This window comes from Danio rerio, chromosome 14 (assembly GCF_049306965.1).
Source record: "Danio rerio strain Tuebingen ecotype United States chromosome 14, GRCz12tu, whole genome shotgun sequence".
In the NCBI taxonomy this organism is placed as follows: domain Eukaryota; kingdom Metazoa; phylum Chordata; class Actinopteri; order Cypriniformes; family Danionidae; genus Danio; species Danio rerio.
In genome coordinates, this window is record NC_133189.1 from 3,783,528 (window position 1) to 3,805,000 (window position 21,473).

At 37.1% G+C, this 21,473-nt stretch overlaps 1 protein-coding gene across 1 annotated transcript in view; it reads left to right on the forward strand.

Moving 5' to 3' along the window:
* The first annotated feature begins 945 nt into the window (after window positions 1-945).
* The window catches only part of cdx1a (caudal type homeobox 1a), a 25,347-nt gene continuing 4,819 nt past the window's right edge, over window positions 946-21,473 (forward strand). The window contains exons 1-2 of the mRNA NM_212836.3: window positions 946-1,317; window positions 20,716-20,864. Of these exons, the coding sequence (NP_998001.2) occupies window positions 951-1,317; window positions 20,716-20,864 (516 nt within the window). The 5' untranslated portion in view covers window positions 946-950. The remainder of the gene's footprint in view (window positions 1,318-20,715; window positions 20,865-21,473) is intronic.

Sequence of the window (21,473 nt, forward strand, 5' to 3'; positions counted from 1 at the left end):
TCTGTTCTGTTTTTTAATATTACCCAAATATTCTTATTTCTTTTAGTTTTTACTGAAATAAAATAATTTACCTTATTGTAAACAATTCACCATTTATATATAGCCTAATTATTAGCATTTTAAATATGTCATTAATCATACTATTATTTAATGTTTTTTTTTTTTTACATATCTTTACTTTAAAACATTTAATCATTAAAACCACTCAAAAATGAGTGAGATTATTCAGTTTGGGTTCAGTGTATTGCTTAATCTCAATGATACGATATAATTATTGAGATATTATATATAAAATATAATAATAATAATTTATATTTTCAGTCAAAAATTATTTTATTTTGACATTTTATGCGAGGCTATAAAACAAATAAGCTAACAAATGTTTCTTTTATGTCATGGCTAAAGTTTTATTTAGTAATAAAATATCTAAACATGTAAATTTGAATCCATATTGTTCTTGTAGTGGTGTTTTATTCAGTCTTATTCAATCCATCATCCATCATTGTCCACCATCATCATAATAATGATCTTCATCAATTTCTCTTACATATCATCTTGATCATAGATTTTGGCTAATGATATTATGCATCACCCTATGGGTCACAATTTGACCTTAACTCAGTTTACTTTGCTGTAAATGTTCTGCTCGTGACCGACAGTGTGAACGCGCGCCGCGTCCCTCATTAATAAAGCGTTTGTCGCGTCGCGTCTCCAGCGCAGAGTGAAGTGGCGTCAGAAATCCAGCATTTGGGCCTTCATCTGTCTCTCCTCCAGCTCTTATTTGCTGATTTCTCACCCTTCCGGGCCGTCAGCGGCACCTGTTCGCGTGTCATAAATCAGCTCAGGTGGGTGTCCCGGCGTGACGTCAGCGCTGGGCAAACAAACCCGCGCTCGCGCTCGTCATGTAAGGTGAAGTTCAGTTAAAGAAAAACTTCCAGCTCGCGAGGAAAATGTCCGTGAGCTACCTGCTGGACACGGCCATGTACGGCAACCCCGCGAGACACCTGAACCTCAGCCAGCCTCACCTGAACGTCTACCCGTCCGCCCCGTACCCGGACTACAGCGGATACCATCCGGGACCGGCGCTCGGCAATGACCTGCATCACACCGGCAGCTCATGGAGTCCGGGGTTCGGGCCCGGTTCGCGCGATGATTGGCCCCCGCTGTACGGCCACGGGACGGGTCACTCTCTGCCGGCTAACGGGGTGGAGGTCAGCGTGCTGCCATCTGTGGATCAGGGGCTGCTGAGCGGAGCGCCGGTGGACAGAGAGGAGCCGCAGGACTGGATGAGGCGCAGCGCGGTGCCGACCAACCCTGGTGAGAGATCAGCCCCTCAGCTGACCCCCAAACCCATCAGCACACTACACATTACTGAAAAAGGTTCGAAATGTAATGGGTAATGTTCACTCATCATGCGTATAATTGAGTTAAAATAGGGTTTTATGAATTATACCACACAGTATTACTTCTTTTGAACAACAGCATTGCTTTTTCTTCACAGTAATAACACACACTCCAAAAATGCTGGGTTGTCTTAACCCAACACAAACTCAAAATAAATAAACCTGGGTTTTGTCCACATTTTACTCAATTTTGGGTAAATTAAAGCCAGCATTTTACAGTGTATAATTTGATAAAAAAAATATAACATATTAAAGGGCTGTGTTTTACTTCAATACATTTAATAAAAAAAATAACTCAACCTTAGTTTCCCAGAGATGGGTTGCGGCTGGAAGGGCATCCGCTGCGTAAAAACTTGCTGGATAAGTTGGCGGTTCATTCCGCTGTGGCGACCCCGCATTAATAAAGGGACTAAGCTGACAAGAAAATGAATGAATGAACTCAACCTTAGGTTTTTCCACATTTGACCCAAATTGGGTTAATAAAATTCTTTAGTGTATAATTTGATAAAATGGGCAATATTTTTTTTACATATATATATATACGTATAAAAAAAATGCTGGGATGTTTTAACCTAACACAGGGTCAAATATGGACAAACTCAACAGTTGTAATTTAATGCAACTTACATTTAATTAAAAAATAACTTAACCTTGGATCTGTCAACATTTGACCCAACATTTTTTAAATTTACAGTGTATTATTTGATGCATTATAACATGGCAGTGTTTATATTTATACAATATCATTGGTAATATTGCCTATAGACAATGTCTTATGTACAGTTGAAGTCAGAATTATTAGCCCCCCTTTGGATCTTTTTATCTGTTTAACAGAGCAAGGAAATTTTCACAGTATGTCTGATAATATTTTTTCTTCTGGAAAAAGTCTTATTTGTTTTATTTCGGCAATTAGTTTTATTTTAAACTTGCCTAATTACCCTAACCTGCCTAGTTAACCTAATTAACCTAGTTAAGCCTTTAAATGTCACTTTAAGCTGTATAGAAGTCTCTTGAAGAATATCTAGTCAAATATTATTTACTGTCATCATGGCAAAGATCAAATAAATGAATCAGTTATCAGAGATGAGTCATTAAAACTATTATGTTTAGAAATGTGTTGAACAAATCTTCTCTCTGTTAAACAGAAATCGGGGAAAAAATAAACAGAGGGGCTAATAATTCTGACTTAAACTGTATATAAACAAACGTTCACTGTGGTAGTCCAATAAAATTTGATAAATGAATAAAAAATAATACTGCAGTGTTTTTTGGCAATGCCATGTAATTTGGTACTTTTATAAATTATAACAAAGTAGTGCAAGACAATGGAGGGAAAAAACAACTGTAATATATTTTTGGGGTTTTCATGTTCATCTGAAGTAGTAGTTTTCCACTTGGAAGAGAATTTTTTTTTAACAACGCCATTGATGATAAGATGTTTATAGACAACGTCATCGATAACACCATGTTGTTTAGGCAATACCAGTGGTAGTACCGTATTTGGATATACACTTCATTTAAGGTGTCTTTGTTACAGTATGAATACACTGAGTAAATATTAGAGTACACTGTAAATAATGCTGGGTTCCACACAATCGATTTGTGTTAAGACAAAATAATGAAGTTAAACTATGAGTTTTTACAAGTTTAAGGGGATTGAACATAAAACGGTTAAGTTGTCCTCAAATAAATGCAAGAATGGGGTTGTTTCAACTCAATTTAAATAAAGTAGTTACTACTAAAGTAGTTTGAACAAGCAGACATTTGTTTTTTGAGTGTACATGGAACATGTGCAACAAGGTCACCTTAAAATAAAGTGTTACCCCATGTGTTTGGAACATGCAGCAAAGCATTATCCTTTGTTTTGATGTCTTCTTGAAATATACAGTAGTTGCTTTCTTTAAAAAAGTGAGAAAACCCTTTGTCTTAAAAAGTGACAATAGTTTAAAAATTTCAGTAAACCCATTGTAGCATAATTTTTATAAATATGTAACAGGATTACTCGGTTATTTTATCTAAAGTCAACAAATAGTTTTTTTTTTATTGCACAATATCATTGACAAAACCATATATATTTTTTCCAAATGCAAAACATGTTCTTTAAAGAATGCTGGAGTACCACTTAAACACCATGACATATGAATATGTAAATCATAAAATCACAAAATTACCATAGTATTACTAACTGTATATATATATATATATATATATATATATATATATATATATATATATATATATATATATATATATACAGTTGAAGTCAGAATTATTAGCCTCCCTGTTTTTTTTCCCCAATTTCTGTCTAATAGAGTGAAGATTTTATAACTCATTTCTAATAACTGATTTCTTTTATTTTTGCCATGATGACAGTAAATAATATTTGACTAGATATTTTTCAAGACACTTCGATACAGCTTAAAGTGACATTTAAAGGCTTAACTAGGTTAATTAGGTTAACTAGGCAGGTTAGGGTAACTAGGCAAGTTATTGTATAATGATGGTTTGTTCTAGACTATCGAAACAAATTAGCTTAAAGGGGCCAATATTTTTTTTTACCTTAAAATGGGTTTTAAAAACAAGCAGACATTTGTTTTTTGAGTGTACATGGAACATGTGCAACAAGGTCACCTTAAAATAAAGTGTTACCCCATGTGTTCGGAACATGCAACAAGGCATTATCCTGTGTTTTGATGTCTTCTTGAAGTTACTTTCTTTAAAAAAGTGAAAAAAAAAAAAACCTATATTACAATACAATATTTTAAAAAATGTAAGTAAACCCATTGTAGCATAATTTAATAAATATGTAACAGGATTACTCGCTTATTTTATGTAAAGTCAACAAATATTTTTTTACGGGTTTTTTTTATTCTAATTTTTTTATTGCACAATATCACTGACAAAACCTTTTTTTTTTTCAAATGCAAAATATGTTCTTTAAAAAATGCTGGAGTACCACTTAAACACCATGGCATATCAATATGTAAATCATACAGGTAAACTTTACATATCAAAATTACCATAGTATTACTAACTGTATATATATATATATATATATATATATATATATATATATATATATATATATATATATATATATATATATATATATATATATATATATAAACAGTTGAAGTCAGAATTATTAGCCTCCTAGTTTATTTTTTCCCTGATTTCTGTCTAATAGAGTGAAGATTTTATAATAACTCATTTCTAATAACTGATTTATTTTATCTTTGTCATGATGACAGTAAATAATATTTGACTAGATATTTTTCAAGAGACTTCTATACAGCTTAAAGTGATATTTAAAGGCTTAACTAGGTTAATTAGGTTAACTAGGCAGGTTAGAGTCATTAGACAAGTTATTGTATAATGATGTTTTGTTCTATAGACTATCGGAAAAAATATATAGCTTAAAGAGACTAATAATTTTGACCTCAAAATGGCTTTTGAATATTAATAACTGCTTTTATTCTAGCCGAAATAAAACAAATAAGACTTTTTCCAGAAGAAGAAAAAATACCAGACATACTGTGAAAATTCAAAGGGGGACTAATAATTCTGACTTCAACTGTATATGTATATATATAAACCATTTCATATTGGTCGTGGAAATATTCTACTTTTAATGAGCTCCAGGCACATGTGATCCACACACAGATCAGTTTATCTGCGGTTTCAGCACAGAGATCAAAATACCAGAGTAATTCATGCGTTTGATCCCTGCTGTACTACAACATCTGCGGATCTGAAGGAGCATGCAGTCGAACAGTCAATATGACATGTTTGCGGCCTTATCGGAAATGCATTATGGCTAATAGTTTACCAAGTGATAAACTAATCTCTTCTGGGAATATTTGTGTAAGTATGTCACACACAGTCAGACTGGCACAGTTATAAAGCTCTGGCAGACTCCTTAAAGATTGCTTGAGTCCATGTAGTTTGGCCTTTCTGATCATTTTGTGTCGCATGAACTCTTAAATGATCTGGATTTGCTGCTTTTGCACTGTAATATTTAATTAATTTCAGCTTAAACGTAGTTGCATGACACTTTTCACAATATTCACTGTAAAATAGATGCGTAAATGAGCAGTTTTATGTATTTTGTGATTCATGTTTTTATTTCCCCCCGTTTATTTATGCTTTTGAATTGCATTATGAGAGTTTGATCTTTCTTCCAACACCTTTTATCCTTGAAAAGTAAAAAAAAAAGTGACTTTAATGAACATTTTTAATAGTTTAAAGTTAAATATTGACTGGTTTGTGTTCTATATTACAATAGAAACACTTTGTTAAACGAGAAAACTTGTTGTGAGAATGGAGATGTCTGCTTATTTATGCCAGTCTGTCAGATAAAATTGTTTAAAACACCTTAATTCGTTTTGCTCCATGTGAGGAGGCTGGATCTGATCTGTCTGATGAAAGACACAGTTTCCCCAGCTCAGGTGCTGATGAGACACTCCGTGTGGGGGATCAGTCTCATTAGTTTTAGGCCTTTTGGCAAATATCTCAATTTCGTTTATCTGTTTTAAAGAGCATTTACTCATTTTGAACCTGGTTTTAAACAATAGCTATCTGAATTGTAATTGTTCGTGTGAAAAAAAAAAAACGCAAGCAAAACTAAAGCCAATAGATTTCTTTAGCCATCTCCCACCATGCAAATACATACATGCTTTAAAACACACAAACCTTTATTTTTTGTCATTCTTTCTTGCTTTGTCAATATATCGTAGTGCAATGGTTCTCAAACTGTGGTACGTGTACCACTACTTCTAGTGGAACGCGGAGGAACCACTGAGTAATGAAAGAAAAAAATTTAATAATTTGATGCGCGATGAAGTGGCGCAGTGGGTAGCACTGGGTCGAACCTCGGCTCAGTTGCCGTTTCTGTGTGGAGTTTGCATGTTCTCCCTGCGTTTGCGTGAGTTTCCTCCGGGTGCTCCGGTTTCCCCTACAGTCCAAAAACATGCGGTATAGGTGAATTGGGTAGGCTAAATGTATGAGTGTGAATGTTTCCCAGAGATGGGTTGCAGCTGGAAGGGCATCCGCTGCGTAAAAACTTGCTGGATAAGTTGGCGGTTCAATCCCCAGATTAATAAAGGGACTAAGTCGACAAGAAAATGAATGAATGAATTTGATGCGCACGATAAAACCAATGTGATCAGCATTGGCTGTTTTCTAAAGGTTGATTTATACTTCTGCGTCAAACGCCGGTGTATGCTACGGCGCTGACGCATAGCCCTTCGCTGTGGCTGTCGGCGTCGCTGACGTGCACCTCTCAAAAAATGTAACTACACGTCGCAACGACGCGTAGCGCAAGCTCTGTGATTGGTCGGCTTGGTAGGGCTAACGAGTCTGGGCGGGACCAAGAGCCGCGTGAAAGGTGGGAGCCCGATGGAGCGATTGTTTACACGTGTGGAGTCCTGTGAAGGAGCTCTGGATGGAAAGTTTGGTTTTGTGTTTACCTCATAGTTAAAGTTGTTGCACGTCCACCGGTTCCTGCCTCAAAATGAGCGAGTTTGAGCCACTTGTACATCCCGTAAGTGTTCAGGAAAAGCAAAACAGCAACGAAGAAGCTCAACACAGAGGAACATTTACACCTCACTGCCAACTAGCGTTTCGGAAGTGTTAATGCAGACCAACAGAGACAGCGCGCAGAAGTATAAATGCACAGCTACGCCCGTTGCATGCGCCGTGGGTTAAGGCAGTCACTTGATGCAGAAGTATCAAAGCGCTGTGCTTACAATGTTCACTTTAGTGCATCACGTCCTCAGCTGCTCAGCACCGGTGTATAGATGAATTGGTACTGGGCAGAACAAAAAAATCATTAATGATTTCCGTTTTATTTATTATCTGAGTCTGAACAATCATTTATTTAGAAAAATCTCTTATTTTGAAAAATGACCGTATTCTCGTTGCATCATGGTCACTCGAGTGCCACAATTTAACCCACAGGCTAGTAAAATGAGTAAGAACTGCAGCACGATGCGCTTGCATATTCCAGGCGTGCCCAGTTGAAAACATCTCTAACTTTTCAGAATACCGCACCGCGAGTCACGTGACAAAAAACGACTGATCAGCTTCATATTTTGTACAGAATATCATTTTGTTAGACTAACTATGTCAGACAAGCACAGAACACCCAAACACTGCAGTGCTTTTTCTTTTTCTCCATAAATAAAACTTGCATCAGAGTGCAGCAATGTTTTGTCAGCTTTGTCCTCTGAGAAAAATGGGTTCCCTACCAATCTATAAACAAGTTAATGTTTAGACTTCAAAAAGTTTTACAAATATGTTTTATGTACACGCAATGTATATTTTAAAATATATTAAATATTGTATTAATACGAATATGACTCTCGTTTTCGAACTGTGCAGTGCTGTAGCTGCTTAATTTGGCCAACTACGCTGCTGTATTTCAATACTGGTCATTATGGTGGTACATGGAGAGACCATTTTTTTCTGAGGTGGTACTTGCTGAAAAAAGTTTGAGAACCACTGTCGTAGTGTATACTGTTTAATAATCGATTTGAATTATGTAATAAATAAATAAATAAATAAATAAGTGCCACAGTGCGTACAGCCGTACGACTGCAGGCGTCACTGAGCACATGCATTGACTCATCATTAGTCCATAATAAAGTAATGTTTAGTTTACATATTAACACATCATTATTCATGTACTAATATTGTAAAGTGTTACCCTTTTTAAACTATATATACAATAGTAGCCCTCAAAACACACCACTGAATTACTCAGAATACCTATTAAATAAATACACATGTGAGCATTTAAGATCAGATTTGTACATTTTGACATTTGCTTGCATTACAATCTACAAAAGTAGGAGGTGAGGTACATTAGTTTTTGTCTCCAGCTTTCAAAGAGCCGTTGTCCTGCACAGTTGGTCAAGATGCAAATGTGCTCCTCGTGTTTGACTGTTCAAACGTTCTGATATCAGCACATGAGCGGGTTACAGAGGGCCAATGTGGATCATGTGACAAAAAAAACAAACAGATGAGGAAGCTTGAGGAAATACTGCTGAAAATATGAACCTCTGATCTGAACTGGTTTAATTTTCCACTCTAGTCTTTCTCCAGAAGTCGCACACGTGGACCTGGCTTACCTCTCTTATCTAAATGGATTACTTATCTCTGTAGTGACGTACTGTGGGCATCTATTGTTTTGATGTAAGGCGAATGCCAACAGATTAAGTCATATCTGAAGCCTTCAGTTAGAGGAATACATATTTATTATAATTTATTTCAAAGAATGGGTCGTTTTCTGTGTTTTCAATGCGTTCTGCTGCTGCCCCCTACTGGATAATACACTAACATCTCCTTAAAGCTCTCCATGTGTGTTGAGGATGATAAATATGACTTCACTTGATCATGCAGTTATTATAGTGACTATATTAACCACAGCAGGTTCTGTTTTCTATTTATAGGTGAATTTCCAGTCATTTGCAGCTGTCTACTAAGGGAATGTCCCAATTAAATGTCATTTATGTGTGATCTAGAGCACTACAGTGGAGGTGTTCATGTTAATAAACACATTAAATATTACTCTAATGTGTGTAAAATGTACACTTAAATGCTATTTAATGCCCTACTGTAATGCTCTTTTCATTAGTCTGCCTGCAAGCCTCATCTCCAGATTACAATATATTTAAAACCCATATAACCCCAATCTTGTATGACCTCCATTGGCTCCCAGTTGCATACCACATTAAATTCAAAGATCTCCTCCTTGCATTTAGATCCTTAAATGGCCTAGCTTCGTCTTATTTTATTATTATTATTATTTTATTAATGCTTAAAGAACAACATTTAGAACAATAAAAAAAAAGAAATGGAGAAAAAAAAATACACACAAAAAATAATAAAAAATGTCAGGGGTATACAGAACAAAACATGTATAAGATCATGTGTATATATACATACTAACAGTCAGAAAAGGGCCTTGTGAAATTACAAGATCTTGAAGGTTTTAATTAAATAGCAGTTTTAATGGCTTTTTGTTAGAGCTTTGCTTCATGATGTTTGTATAGTGTTTTAATTCAATTAGTATAGCAGGATAAAATGGGTTTTGATGATTAAATTTGCATCTGTGAATATGGTACTTTGTATATATTATCAAAAGATTAATGACATAAGCTTCCTTCTCTATAGCTCCCTCTTATCTTTGCATCATGCACGTCCCCTACACCCCTATTCGCTCATTACATTCCTCGAACTCTGGCCTTCTTCAATGCAGGTCGTTTAGTGTTATTGCACCCAAACTCTGGAACTCTCGCTCACTCCGTTCTGCTAATAATATCTCAGATTTAAAATCTTAACTTAAAACTCACCTATTTTCTGAATGCTACACTTCTGATCTGACAAACTGACCACTTTATTTGATCCACCTGCACTCTTATTTGTTCGCTTATTTTTTCTCCTAAGCCTTGTTTTGTATTTTCAGTTTGTTATATTTGACTTCCTGTATGTTTGTTGTCTCTACATTTATCTGCTTGTACTGTCTCTTTTCGTCACATTCTTTATAAAGTGTCCTGGAGCTCTGGAAAGGCGCTATGTAAATAAAATGTATTGTTATTATTATTGGACTGTGGGGGAAACCGGAGCACCCGGAGGAAACCCACACGAAGGCAGGGAGAACATGCAAACTCTACACAGAAACGCCAACTGAGCCGAGGTTTGAACCAGCGACCCAGCGACCATCTTGCTGTGAGGCAACAGCACTACTGCGCCACTGCCTCGCCTTTATTATTATTATTATTATTATTATACACACATAACAAAGAATAAAGGCTGCTCGTTATTTTACAGTACACTGTAAAAACATTAATCAATTAGTTCTGACAGGATATGTTTTTAGGTCATTCCTAAAGTTCCCAAGTTAATTATGCTCTAACTTAATTTTATAAGTTATGCAGGCTGTTTTTAGTCAGTTTAACGTAATATTAGTTCAATAGATTCATAAGGTTAATTTGATTGAGCTTAAAAATTTAAGGTGACCGGAATTTTCTTTACAGTGTACTTACAGTACTGGGTTATATAGGGTTAAGGTTAGGGCTAGGGGTAGGTTAAGGGATAGTTGCTTGTTATTACCATTATTACCAGTTTATGCAATAACAATGATAAGTACGTAGTTTGTACACATGATAAAGGACTTTAAATGAACTGGTTACATTAATACTATTGGGATAAAAACAAATCTACTGCAACATATACAGTTGAAGTCAGAATTATTAGCCCCCTTTTGATTTTTATTTTCTTTTTTAAATATTTCCAAAATGATTTTTAACAGAGCAATGAAATTTTCACAGTATGTCTGATAATATTTTTTCTTCTGGAGAAAGTCTTATTTGTTTTATTTCGGCTAGAATAAAAGCAGTTATTAATTTTTTAAAAAACATCTTTGGGACAAAATTATTAGCCCCTTTAAGCTAATTTTTTTTCAGATAATCTACAGAACACACCGTTATACAACGACCCGCATAATTACCTTAACTTTAACCTAATTAGCCTTTAAATGTCACTTTAAGCTGAATAGAAGTGTCTTGAAAAATATCTAGTATAATATTATTTACTGTATTATTTACTAAAATAAATCAGTTATTAGAAATAAGTTTTTAAAACTATTATTCTTAGAAATGTGCTGAAACAATCTTTCCAGAACAGAACAGAAATTGGGGAAAAAAATAAACAGGGGCGCTAATAATTCAGGGGGCTAATAATTCTGACTTCAACTGTGTTGAATGGATGTGACTTGGCTGGATGAGCACACTATGACTTTGGACTGCACTACAGAAAAAAAAAAAGTTCATAGCTAGTATTCCCTCCATTTCTTTATCCAAAATATATTATTGAATTGTTATTTTCTAGTCCAAAACTGACTCCAACTTGCAAAAGATCATTAAATTTGGCTAGATTTGTGCTTATTTTTCTATTCGACAGTCCTCCTTCTTACCAAAACCCTGCCAAAAATATCAGTTTGATAATTTTGCACCTCCAAAATTGTGTGTGCGCGCAAAACTCCAGCTGAACAGAACTGCCGGACACACGCTTGTGTCTTTATCTCAGTGCGATCTTCTTCCTGCAGTGTTTACTACAGCTCATCATATGACTCTGATGATTTGTGTGTGTGTGTGTGTGTGTACGTGCGCTCCATAATGAGGTAAACCGTAAACCCTGATTTACTGAGTGCACACTGAGCGTAGTTTAAGTTGTTTTGCCTCCTTTAAGAGATAAACCACAGTAAAAATCAGTGAGCCATTGAAAACAGACCGACTTACATGCTTTATGCCCACTTTACAAGAGCCTCTGTTAGTTCAAGAAGGCGTTTCTGTATTCGCTGAACAAATAATCTGCTTCCTCAGGATATTCAGCTGCGTGTTACCCAACATCAGTTATGTGTCAGATGTATATTTATATAGTTGAAGTCAGAATTAGCCCCCCCCCCCCCCAGTTTCTGTTTAATGGAGAGCAGATTTTTTTCAAAACATTTCTAATCATAATAGTTTTATTATGATTTATTTTATCTTTGCCATGATGACAGTAAATAATATTTGACTTGATATTTTTCAAGATACAGCTTAAAGGAACATTTAAAGGCTTAACTAGGTTAATCACGTTAAAGTTGGGGTAATTGGACAAGTCATTGTATAACAGTAGTTTTTTTTAATTAGACAATCTAAAAAAATATTGCTAAAGGAGGCAAATATTATTATTATAAGGTAATATTGACCTTAAAATGGTTTAAAAAAAATAAAAACTGCCGAAATAAAAGAAATAAGACTTTCACTACAAGAAAAAAATATATATTACAGCAAATACTGTGAAAATTTCTTGCATTTAGGAAATATTTGGAAAAAAAAAACAGGATTCTGACTTATAATGTTTACACTCACTGGCCACTTTATTAGGTACACCTATCCAACTGCTAGCTAATGCAAATTTCTAATCAGACGGTCACATGGCAGCTTCTCAGTGCATTTATGCATCTGCTTTTATACTTAATGATCTAGCTGCATCTTTTGTCTGTCATCTGTGAGGACAATATGGAGTTAAGCACGTTTTCTACCACATCTTACATTTTCCAGCCAATCAGCGTAGAGAATGGCTCTCCCTCACAAGTTAATGCTCCTGCCATGTGCAGCCATGCATAAGTCAGTCGTTTTTAGCATGGGCCGGTATAAGATTGTGATAATGTGAAAACCTTGTTATAAAAAAAAAATCAGGGTTTCACGGTATTGTGATTACTGCTCTAAAATATATTCTGTTTAAATGTCTGGGTAAAAACTAACACTTTATTCCCCTTTGAACACAACATATTTTATTTTGAGAAACATTTAAAGTATTTTGGAGCAGTTACCATGTTGGGATTAATAATTCAAATGAGTCATTGACTTCTGCCGTCTTCATTTGTTTTTTAAAACCGATTCTTTACAATATAAAACAGCATTTTCTGAGATCTTTTCTGCTGGAGATTTTAAAAAACTGTAAATAAAAACTCTTACACATACCTTAGGAACGGTATTACAGAAAACGTTGGCAGTTTTAAAACCTTGACTTTATCAAACCGTGGTATACCTTGAAAACGATTATCGTCCCGTGCCTATTTTCAGGTTGAGGTTTAAAGTTTTAAAAAGTAGTGCTGAAAAGGAAGGTGAGAAGGACAGGGGAGTTTGTCCTGGATGTTCTTGTTTTTTCCCAATCAAATGCATCATGTGAACGAGTTTTTCCAAAGTTAATCTCATCAAAACAAAGCCACAAAATTGGCTCATTATGGATACTCTGAATGGCCTCGTGCACACCTCAGAGTGTGTTAAAAATTCGGGAGGGTGCACTGCTTTCAAGCCAACCTGCAGTATGTTGCGGTCCATGACGGCATTCGATTTCCACCGCAAAATGAATCTCTTAACATCTCGTCACCTTAGAATTATTTGGTTTTATCTGACATTTTTGCCAAAATTGAGATATTGACATATTCTTATTAAATGACAACTTATTGTATAAGTTGTTTACATTTTAAGAATTTTTATTTAAATACAAATATTACACAAATAGGGCAATGCAGTGGCGCAGTACGTAGTGCTGTCGCCTCACAGCAAGAAGGTTGCAGGGAGTTCTGTGTGGAGTTTGCATGTTCTCCCTTTCTTTGCGTGGGTTTCCTCCGGGTGCTCCGGTTTCCCCCACAGTCCAAAGACATGCGGTACAGGTGAATTGAGTAGGCTAAATTGTCCGTAGTGTATGAGTGTGTGTTGTATGTTTCCCAGAAATGGGTTGCGGCTGGCATCCGCTGCGTAAAAACGTGCTGGATAAATTGGTGGTTCATTCCACTGTGGAGACCCCAGATTAATAAAGGGACTAAGGCGACAAGAAAATGAATGAATGAATGTTACACAAATACTGTTTGCTACGGAATACAAAAAAATTGAAGCTCAATATCTCAAAATCATTCGCAAAGCGGATAAAACCTTATAATTCCAAGGTGAAAATCTGGCAACACACACAGGACAGCGACTCGAAGGTGGAGTTTTGAATCTTCCCACCAAGGTACGGCTAGTTTTATTTTTTTACATATTATGATAATTTGCCTATATTTGTCTAGATAATAGCTGCATACTCTCCGTTTGACTCGTGTACGATAATTTTCTTCCAAATTCGATAGTTTTAAGGTTCTGGTATGGTACTTTGACATTTCCAGTCTGGCAACATTGCATGGATCCATCCTGCCTTGTATTAACAATTCAGGCTGGTGGTGTTGGTGTAGTGGTGTGGGAGGAATTTACTTGGCACACTTTGGGCCCATTAGAACCAATTGATCATCATGTCAACAACACAGCCTACCTGAGTAATGTTGCAGACCATGTCCATCCCTTTATGACCACAGTGTCTTCTGATGGCTACTTCCAGCAGAATAGCACACCATGTCATAAAGCGTGAATCATCTCAGACTGGTTTCTTGAACATGACAATGAGTTCACTGTACTCAAATGGCCTCCACAATCACCAGATCTCAATCCAATAGAGCACCTTTGGGATGTGGTGGAACGGGAGATTGGCATCATGGATGTGCAGCCGACAAATCTGCAGCAACTGCGTGATGCTATCATGTCAATATAGAGCAAAATCTTTGAGAATTACTTCGATTATCTTGTTGAATCTATGTCATGAAGGATTAAGGCAGTTCTGAAGGGTCCAACTCGATACTAGTAAGGTGTACCTAATAAAGTGGCCGGTGAGGGCATACATGTTCGTGTAGGAGAGAGATAAGGAGGCGCCGTTCTCATGAGTGAGTCAGTGGGATTTGCTGAAATCATGAATGAGGCTGTTGCTCAATATTTCAGCAGCTCCATTATTCATCAGTGTGTCCAAACAGCAGGCGTCTTGAGAGGTGAACGTCCTGTTGAGAGGTGAACGATTTTGAGAAAAGCTAATAAGTGTAAGTCTCGGGCCGCTCCCCTGCTGTGTGCACTGAGGGAGGACCCTTGCACCCTGATAAGGGGACGAGATGCTCTGTGTGTTTACACACGTCAGCCTGAGAAAAGGGAAGAAAACTGTTGAGAAAGAGCTCAGGGGTTTTCTGGACTGGCAATGTACGTGTGTGTGTGTGTGTATTTCTTACATTGTGTGGAACAAATGTCCCCACAAGTATAGCAAAACCTGTAATTTTTGAATTTGTGGGGATATTTTTGGTCCTCATGTGTTGTATTCTTCCTGTAAATTTTAGTTTGTAGAAATGAAACTCTTTTACAAGCGGACTCATCGCAGTGATTCACCACGGATGAACATCAGTCTAATAAACATCTGACCATCATCAGACATTTATATAAATGCTTGGGTAATAAAACGCCGAACAGTTTTACATCAAATCTTCTGACCAATCAAATGCTGATTAACCCACATTACTCACAGAGTTCAAACTTGAGCATTATTAAATGTTGGAGCAGCAATAGCTTTAGATACATTGAAACTGGTGGTTAAGATGTGTTACTTTCTGACACATGCTTGTATTGTAGTGCAGTGTAGTGGTGCAAAACTACACTTTAGTGTATTAAATACGGTGGCATATTTAATAGGATGTATTTAACAGGGTGGAGCAGAAGGTGCTATGTCAGCTGGCCAATCAGAAAACATTTTAGGTCTGCTGGCCAATCAGGAAGCACTGGATCTGTTAGCCAGGAAACCCAGCGTACTCTGATTAGCCAACAGACCCAGCATACTTTTATCGGCCAATAGACCCAGTGTTTCCTGATTGGCCAGCAAACCCAGCGTACTCTGATTGGCCAACAGACCCAGTGCTTTCTGATTGGCCAGCAAACCCAGCGTACTCTGATTGGCCAACAGACCCAGTGCTTCTTGACTGGCCAGCAAACCCAGTGTACTCTGATTGGCCAATTGACCCAGTGCTTCTTGACTGGCCAGCAAACCCAGTGTACTCTGATTGGCCAATAGACCCAGTGCTTTGTGATTGGCCAGCAAACCCAGCGTACTATGATTGGCCAATTGACCCAGTGCTTCGTGATTGGCCAGCAAACCCAGTGTTTGCTGACTGGCCAACAGACCCAGTGCTTTCTCATTGGCCAGAAAAACCCAGTGTTCTCTGATTGGCCAACAGACCCAGTGCTTCTAGATTGGCCAGAAAAACCCAGCTTACTCTGATTGGCCAACAGACCCAGTGCTTTCTCATTGGCCAGAAAAACCCAGTGTACTCTGATTGGCCAGCAAACCCAGCGTACTTGGATTGGCCAACAGACCCAGTGCTTTGTGATTGGCCAGCAAACCCAGCGTACTCTGATTGGCCAATAGACCCTGTGCTTTCTGATTGGCATGCAAACCCAGCGTACTTTGATTGGCCAACAGACCCAGTGCTTCCTGATTCGCTAACAGACCCAATGCTTCCTGATTCGCTAACAGACTCAATGCTTCCTAATTTGCCATCAAACCCAGCATACTCTGATTGGCCAACAGACCCAACATACCCTGATTGGCCAACAGACCCTGTGGTTCCTGATTGGCCAGCAAACCCAGTGTACTCTGATTGGCCACAGACCCAGTGCTTACTGATTTTGCCGACAGACCCAAGTGCTTACTGATTGGCCAGAAAACTCAGCTTACTCTGATTGGCCAGCAAACTCTTATACTCTGATTGGCCAGCAAACCCAGCTTACTCTGACTGGCCAACTGACCTAGTGCTTTCGGATTGGGCAGCAGACCCAATGTACTCAGATTGGCCAGCAAACCCAGTGCCTCATGATTGCCCACACATTGTGTACTTTGATGTCAGTGCCCAATCAGGAAGCACTGGGTCTCTTGGCCAATCGTGAGTATGCTGGGTCTGCTGGCCATTCAGGAAGCACTGGATCTGTTGGCCAGTAAATATATACACACACACACGTGTGTGTTTATGCATATGTGTAAATATATTCACGTGTGTGTTTATGCATATGTGTGAATATATTCACGTGTGTGTATATCTAAATGTGTGTCCGTGTAATGCTGGGTTGTTTTAACCCATCCTTGGGTCCAATATGGGTAGACCCCTACAGTCGAGTTAAAAAGCGTAATTTAAATTTAATTGAAAAGATTTAGACAAAATTGTGCTTGTCCATATTTGACCCAATGAGGGTTTTATGATGACAACCAAACATCAGAATCCTCTTTGTTTTTATCTCTTCTTGCTCCTATTAATCTTAATATGCGTATTTAAGAGTTCAGGAAGGAAATAAGTGTCACAAACCGCAGTTTTAAGATAAGAAACTGAACTAATCTAACAAACATCACCATAAGAAGACCAACAGTGTCATAGCATGATGTATAAACAATAAAAACTATCCATATCATGTTAATTATCTAATATAACACAAATATACTAACACACACCGCTACATGTGTAAGTCTCTGTGTGTTACATTCAGTAATTACAGCAGGGTAGAAAGTGATCCATTGTTGTAACACAGTAACTGTAACACAATTCACCGTTTAATAAAAAAAAAACCCAGCGTACTCTGATTGGCCAACAGACCCAAGGTTTCCTGATTGGCCAGCAAACCCAGCGTACTCTGATTGGCCAACAGACCCAGGGTTTCCTGATTGGCCAGCAAACCCAGCGTACTCTGATTGGCCAACAGACCCAGGGTTTCCTGATTGGCCAGCAAACCCAGCGTACTCTGATTGGCCAACAGATCCAGTGCTTCCTGATTGGCCAGCAAACCCAGCGTACTCTGACTGGCCAACAGACCCAGTGTTTCCTGATTTGCCAGCAAACCCAGTGTACTCTGATTAGCCAACAGACCCAGTGCTTCCTGATTGGCCAGAAAAACCCAGTGTACTCTGATTGGCCAACAGACCCAGTGCTTCCTGATTGGCCAGAAAAACCCAGTGTACTCTGATTGGCCAACATACCCAGTGCTTCCTGATTGGCCAGAAAAACCTAGTGTACTCTGATTAGCCAACAGACCCAGTGCTTCCTGATTGGCCAGAAAAACCCAGTGTCCTCTGATTGGCCAACAGACCCAGTGCTTTGTGATTGGCCAGCAAACCCAGCGTACTTTGATTGGCCAACAGACCCAGTGCTTTGTGATTGGCCAGCAAACCCAGCGTACTTTGATTGGCCAACAGACCCAGTGCTTTGTGATTGGCCAGCAAACCCAGCGTACTTTGATTGGCCAACAGACCCAGTGCTATGTGATTGGCCAGCAAACCCAGCGTACTTTGATTGGCCAACAGACCCAGTGCTTTGTGATTGGCCAGCAAACCCAGCGTACTTTGATTGGCCAACAGACCCAGTGCTATGTGATTGGCCAGCAAACACAGCGTACTTTGATTGGCCAACAGACCCAGTGCTATGTGATTGGCCAGCAAACACAGCGTACTTTGATTGGCCAACAGACCCAGTGCTTCTTGATTGGCCAACAGACCCGTCATACTCTGATTGGCCAACAGACCCAGTGCATCCAGATTGGCCAAAAAAACCCACCATTTAATACGTATAATTTCACTGTACAACACATCTGTAATAAATGAATAATGTAGGTTAAAGAAAAGTGTGAAAACAAGTTCTCATTTAAATATTATCAGTCATGTTAATGTATCAATGGAAAAGCAGCATTTCAGTAGATAGTATATCACAAACTATTTCACAAAAATACCACAAGAACCTACACAACTTTGAAATGGAGTCGGATATGATTGTCATCATGATAATATAATTTCATGTAAACTTATTTCAGAAAACAAAACATGTTTGGGGCAAATTTGCATTTTATTTAATGTGTGGTGGGGCGACACGTCAATAATGTGGCTAACGACAGGCAAACAAGCATTTAATAGAGGAACTGAAACTGTGAGAGGAATAAGAGTGTGGTTTTTCATGGCCAAGTTCTCTGTAGAGGAATAATCAGGTTAATATTAACGTACAGTTTGAATAGTGGCAAATGAATGAAACAGGAACTGAGATGTCAGCAGCTGGGCCTCCATTCTCTTTCATATTAAACACAGTTCTGCATATCTTTCTTTTCTGATAGAAGACATTCATGAGGGCTCGTTTTAGTTGACATTTACAATGACTTTCACTAGGCTGTTCAAAAATACTGACGAAAATGGACCTCATGCAATGTCAGCTGGCCAATCAGAGCACATTCTAGGTCTGCTGGTCAATCAGTACACATTCTATAGGTCTGTTGGCCTGCAAACCCAGCGTACTCTGATTGGCCAACAGAGCCAGTGCTTCCTAATTGGCCTGCATACCCAATGTACTCTGAATGGTCAACAGACTCGGTGCATTCTGATTGGCCAACAAACCCAGAGTACTCAAAATGGTCAACAGACTCAGTGCTTTTTGATTGGCCAGCAAACCCAGCGTAACCCTATTGGCCAACAGAGGCAGTGTTTCCTGATTGGCCAGCTGATATGACGTTGCAGATCGCTAGGATTGATTTGTTGCACATGCGTAAACTATATTCCAATAACACAACTGTTGCGCAAAGATGGAAAATACCAGAGGGTTTTGAGGCTAATGATACGTATGGCACTGTGTGTGTGTGTGTGTGTAAATATTTAAGTGTTCACTTCAATATGATTAGTTATGAAAAAATATATTTAATTATAATATTATAATGTTGTGACCTAAAATATTCCTGGTGTGCTTTTTCAAGCATTTAAATAATTTTGTTTAAATAAATGATAAATAATAATGTGGAAATATTAAAAACTGTGGTGAAAATATTATATATATATATATATATATATAATTAAAATTTTCATTAAAATATATGCAAATAAATACATATTCCATATTCATTTTTTATTTAATAGAAAATAACAAATAATAATAATAAATGTCAGCAAAATGCACTAAAATAGTGTCAATTGATTATTTATTTAATATTTATTTATTTTTGGGTTGAATGTCAGTATTCTATATCCTTAATTTTTATTAATTCATTCATTTTTTTAAATAAATAAATATTCCATATTTTATATTCATTACCTTATTTAATAAAAAAATAATAAATAATGTTAATAAATATTAGGAGAATGCACTTAAAGTAGAATTGATTATTTAACTTGTTTATTAATTAATTAATTTTATTATTGCGTAGTACTTCATTATTCTATATCCGTAATTTAAATAATAACATTTTAGAAAACCTTTTTATTTTATTTTTTTTTATTTATTTCAATGTTGTCTATTATTTTAATTAATGATATTGATATATTTAATATGGTTTACTATGCATTTTTACACTACAAAATCACACTACTTTTCGTGCATTTTCCTGACATTTATTATAATTATTTTAAATAATTAAATTAATATGAAATAGTTAAATATGAAAAAATAAGTATCTGCACTCTTAAAAAATCTCTTTAAGTGCAATTTGATAATGCTTGTTGAGCTAAATAGAGATATTTTGGGATATTTTGACAATTGTACATGTAAATACATCTTGAACTATATCTGCACACCAATAAACATTCATTCATTTATTTTCCTGCAGCTTAGTCTCTGATTTGTCAGGGGTCACCACAGCGGAATGAACCGGCAACTATTCCAACATATGTTTTACACCCTTCCAGCTGCAACTCAGTACTGGAAAACCCATACACTCTCACATTCACACACACGAACACACACACATTCAAACACTACGGCCAATTTTGTTTACTCAATTAACCTATAGCGTATGTGTTTGGACTGTGGGGGAAAGCGGAGCACCTAATTTAAGATTATTAAATGACCTCAGTCATTATTAGAATATCTGAATATGTGAACTAAATACCAATGTCATGTTGGCAGGAGGGAAAACACGGACGAAGGACAAGTACAGAGTGGTGTACAGTGACGTCCAGCGCCTGGAGCTGGAGAAAGAGTTTCATTTCAGCCGCTACATCACCATCAGAAGGAAGGCGGAGCTTGCAGGAACACTCAACCTATCAGAACGCCAGGTACAGCCCACAGAGCCATCAATCAACTAATGGACCCTTTTCACAAGACTGTTATGACGGGTTTAACGGTCATCAGCATCCTAAATCCTTGAAAGTTTTTAACAAGTTTTTTTTTTTTAAACATATGAATATTTATATGTATTTAAATATGTATTATATCATCTTTGCATCAAATTACACACAAAAAAACCCTGAATTACCACTTGTGTGAGGAATTTGTAACGCAGTGTCTATGAGAGCAGGACAGTAAGTCTGACGTTATTCTGCCGTCATCTGTCTCCCACTGTTTTATTCCTCTTTCTGAAAGTCTTAATTATACCATCATGGAGTTTTTCTTTTATTATTTCAGCAAATGGGATTGTAAAACATGATTTGTTGTATTCTCCCATTCACTGCGCTCCGAGTTTACTAACTATGACTATGACTTCCACTACTGAGAATCCCGGAAATGTGAAAAGCATCCATTATAGCAGCGCTTCTGATGAAAGCACATGATGATTCTGTGTGTTTCACAGAGCTAAAGGATGCATGATGATAATGACGATGTCAAAAATAGAAAAAAAGGTGAAATCTGAAATGTGTTGCGTTACATGGAAAGGGGAAATGGCA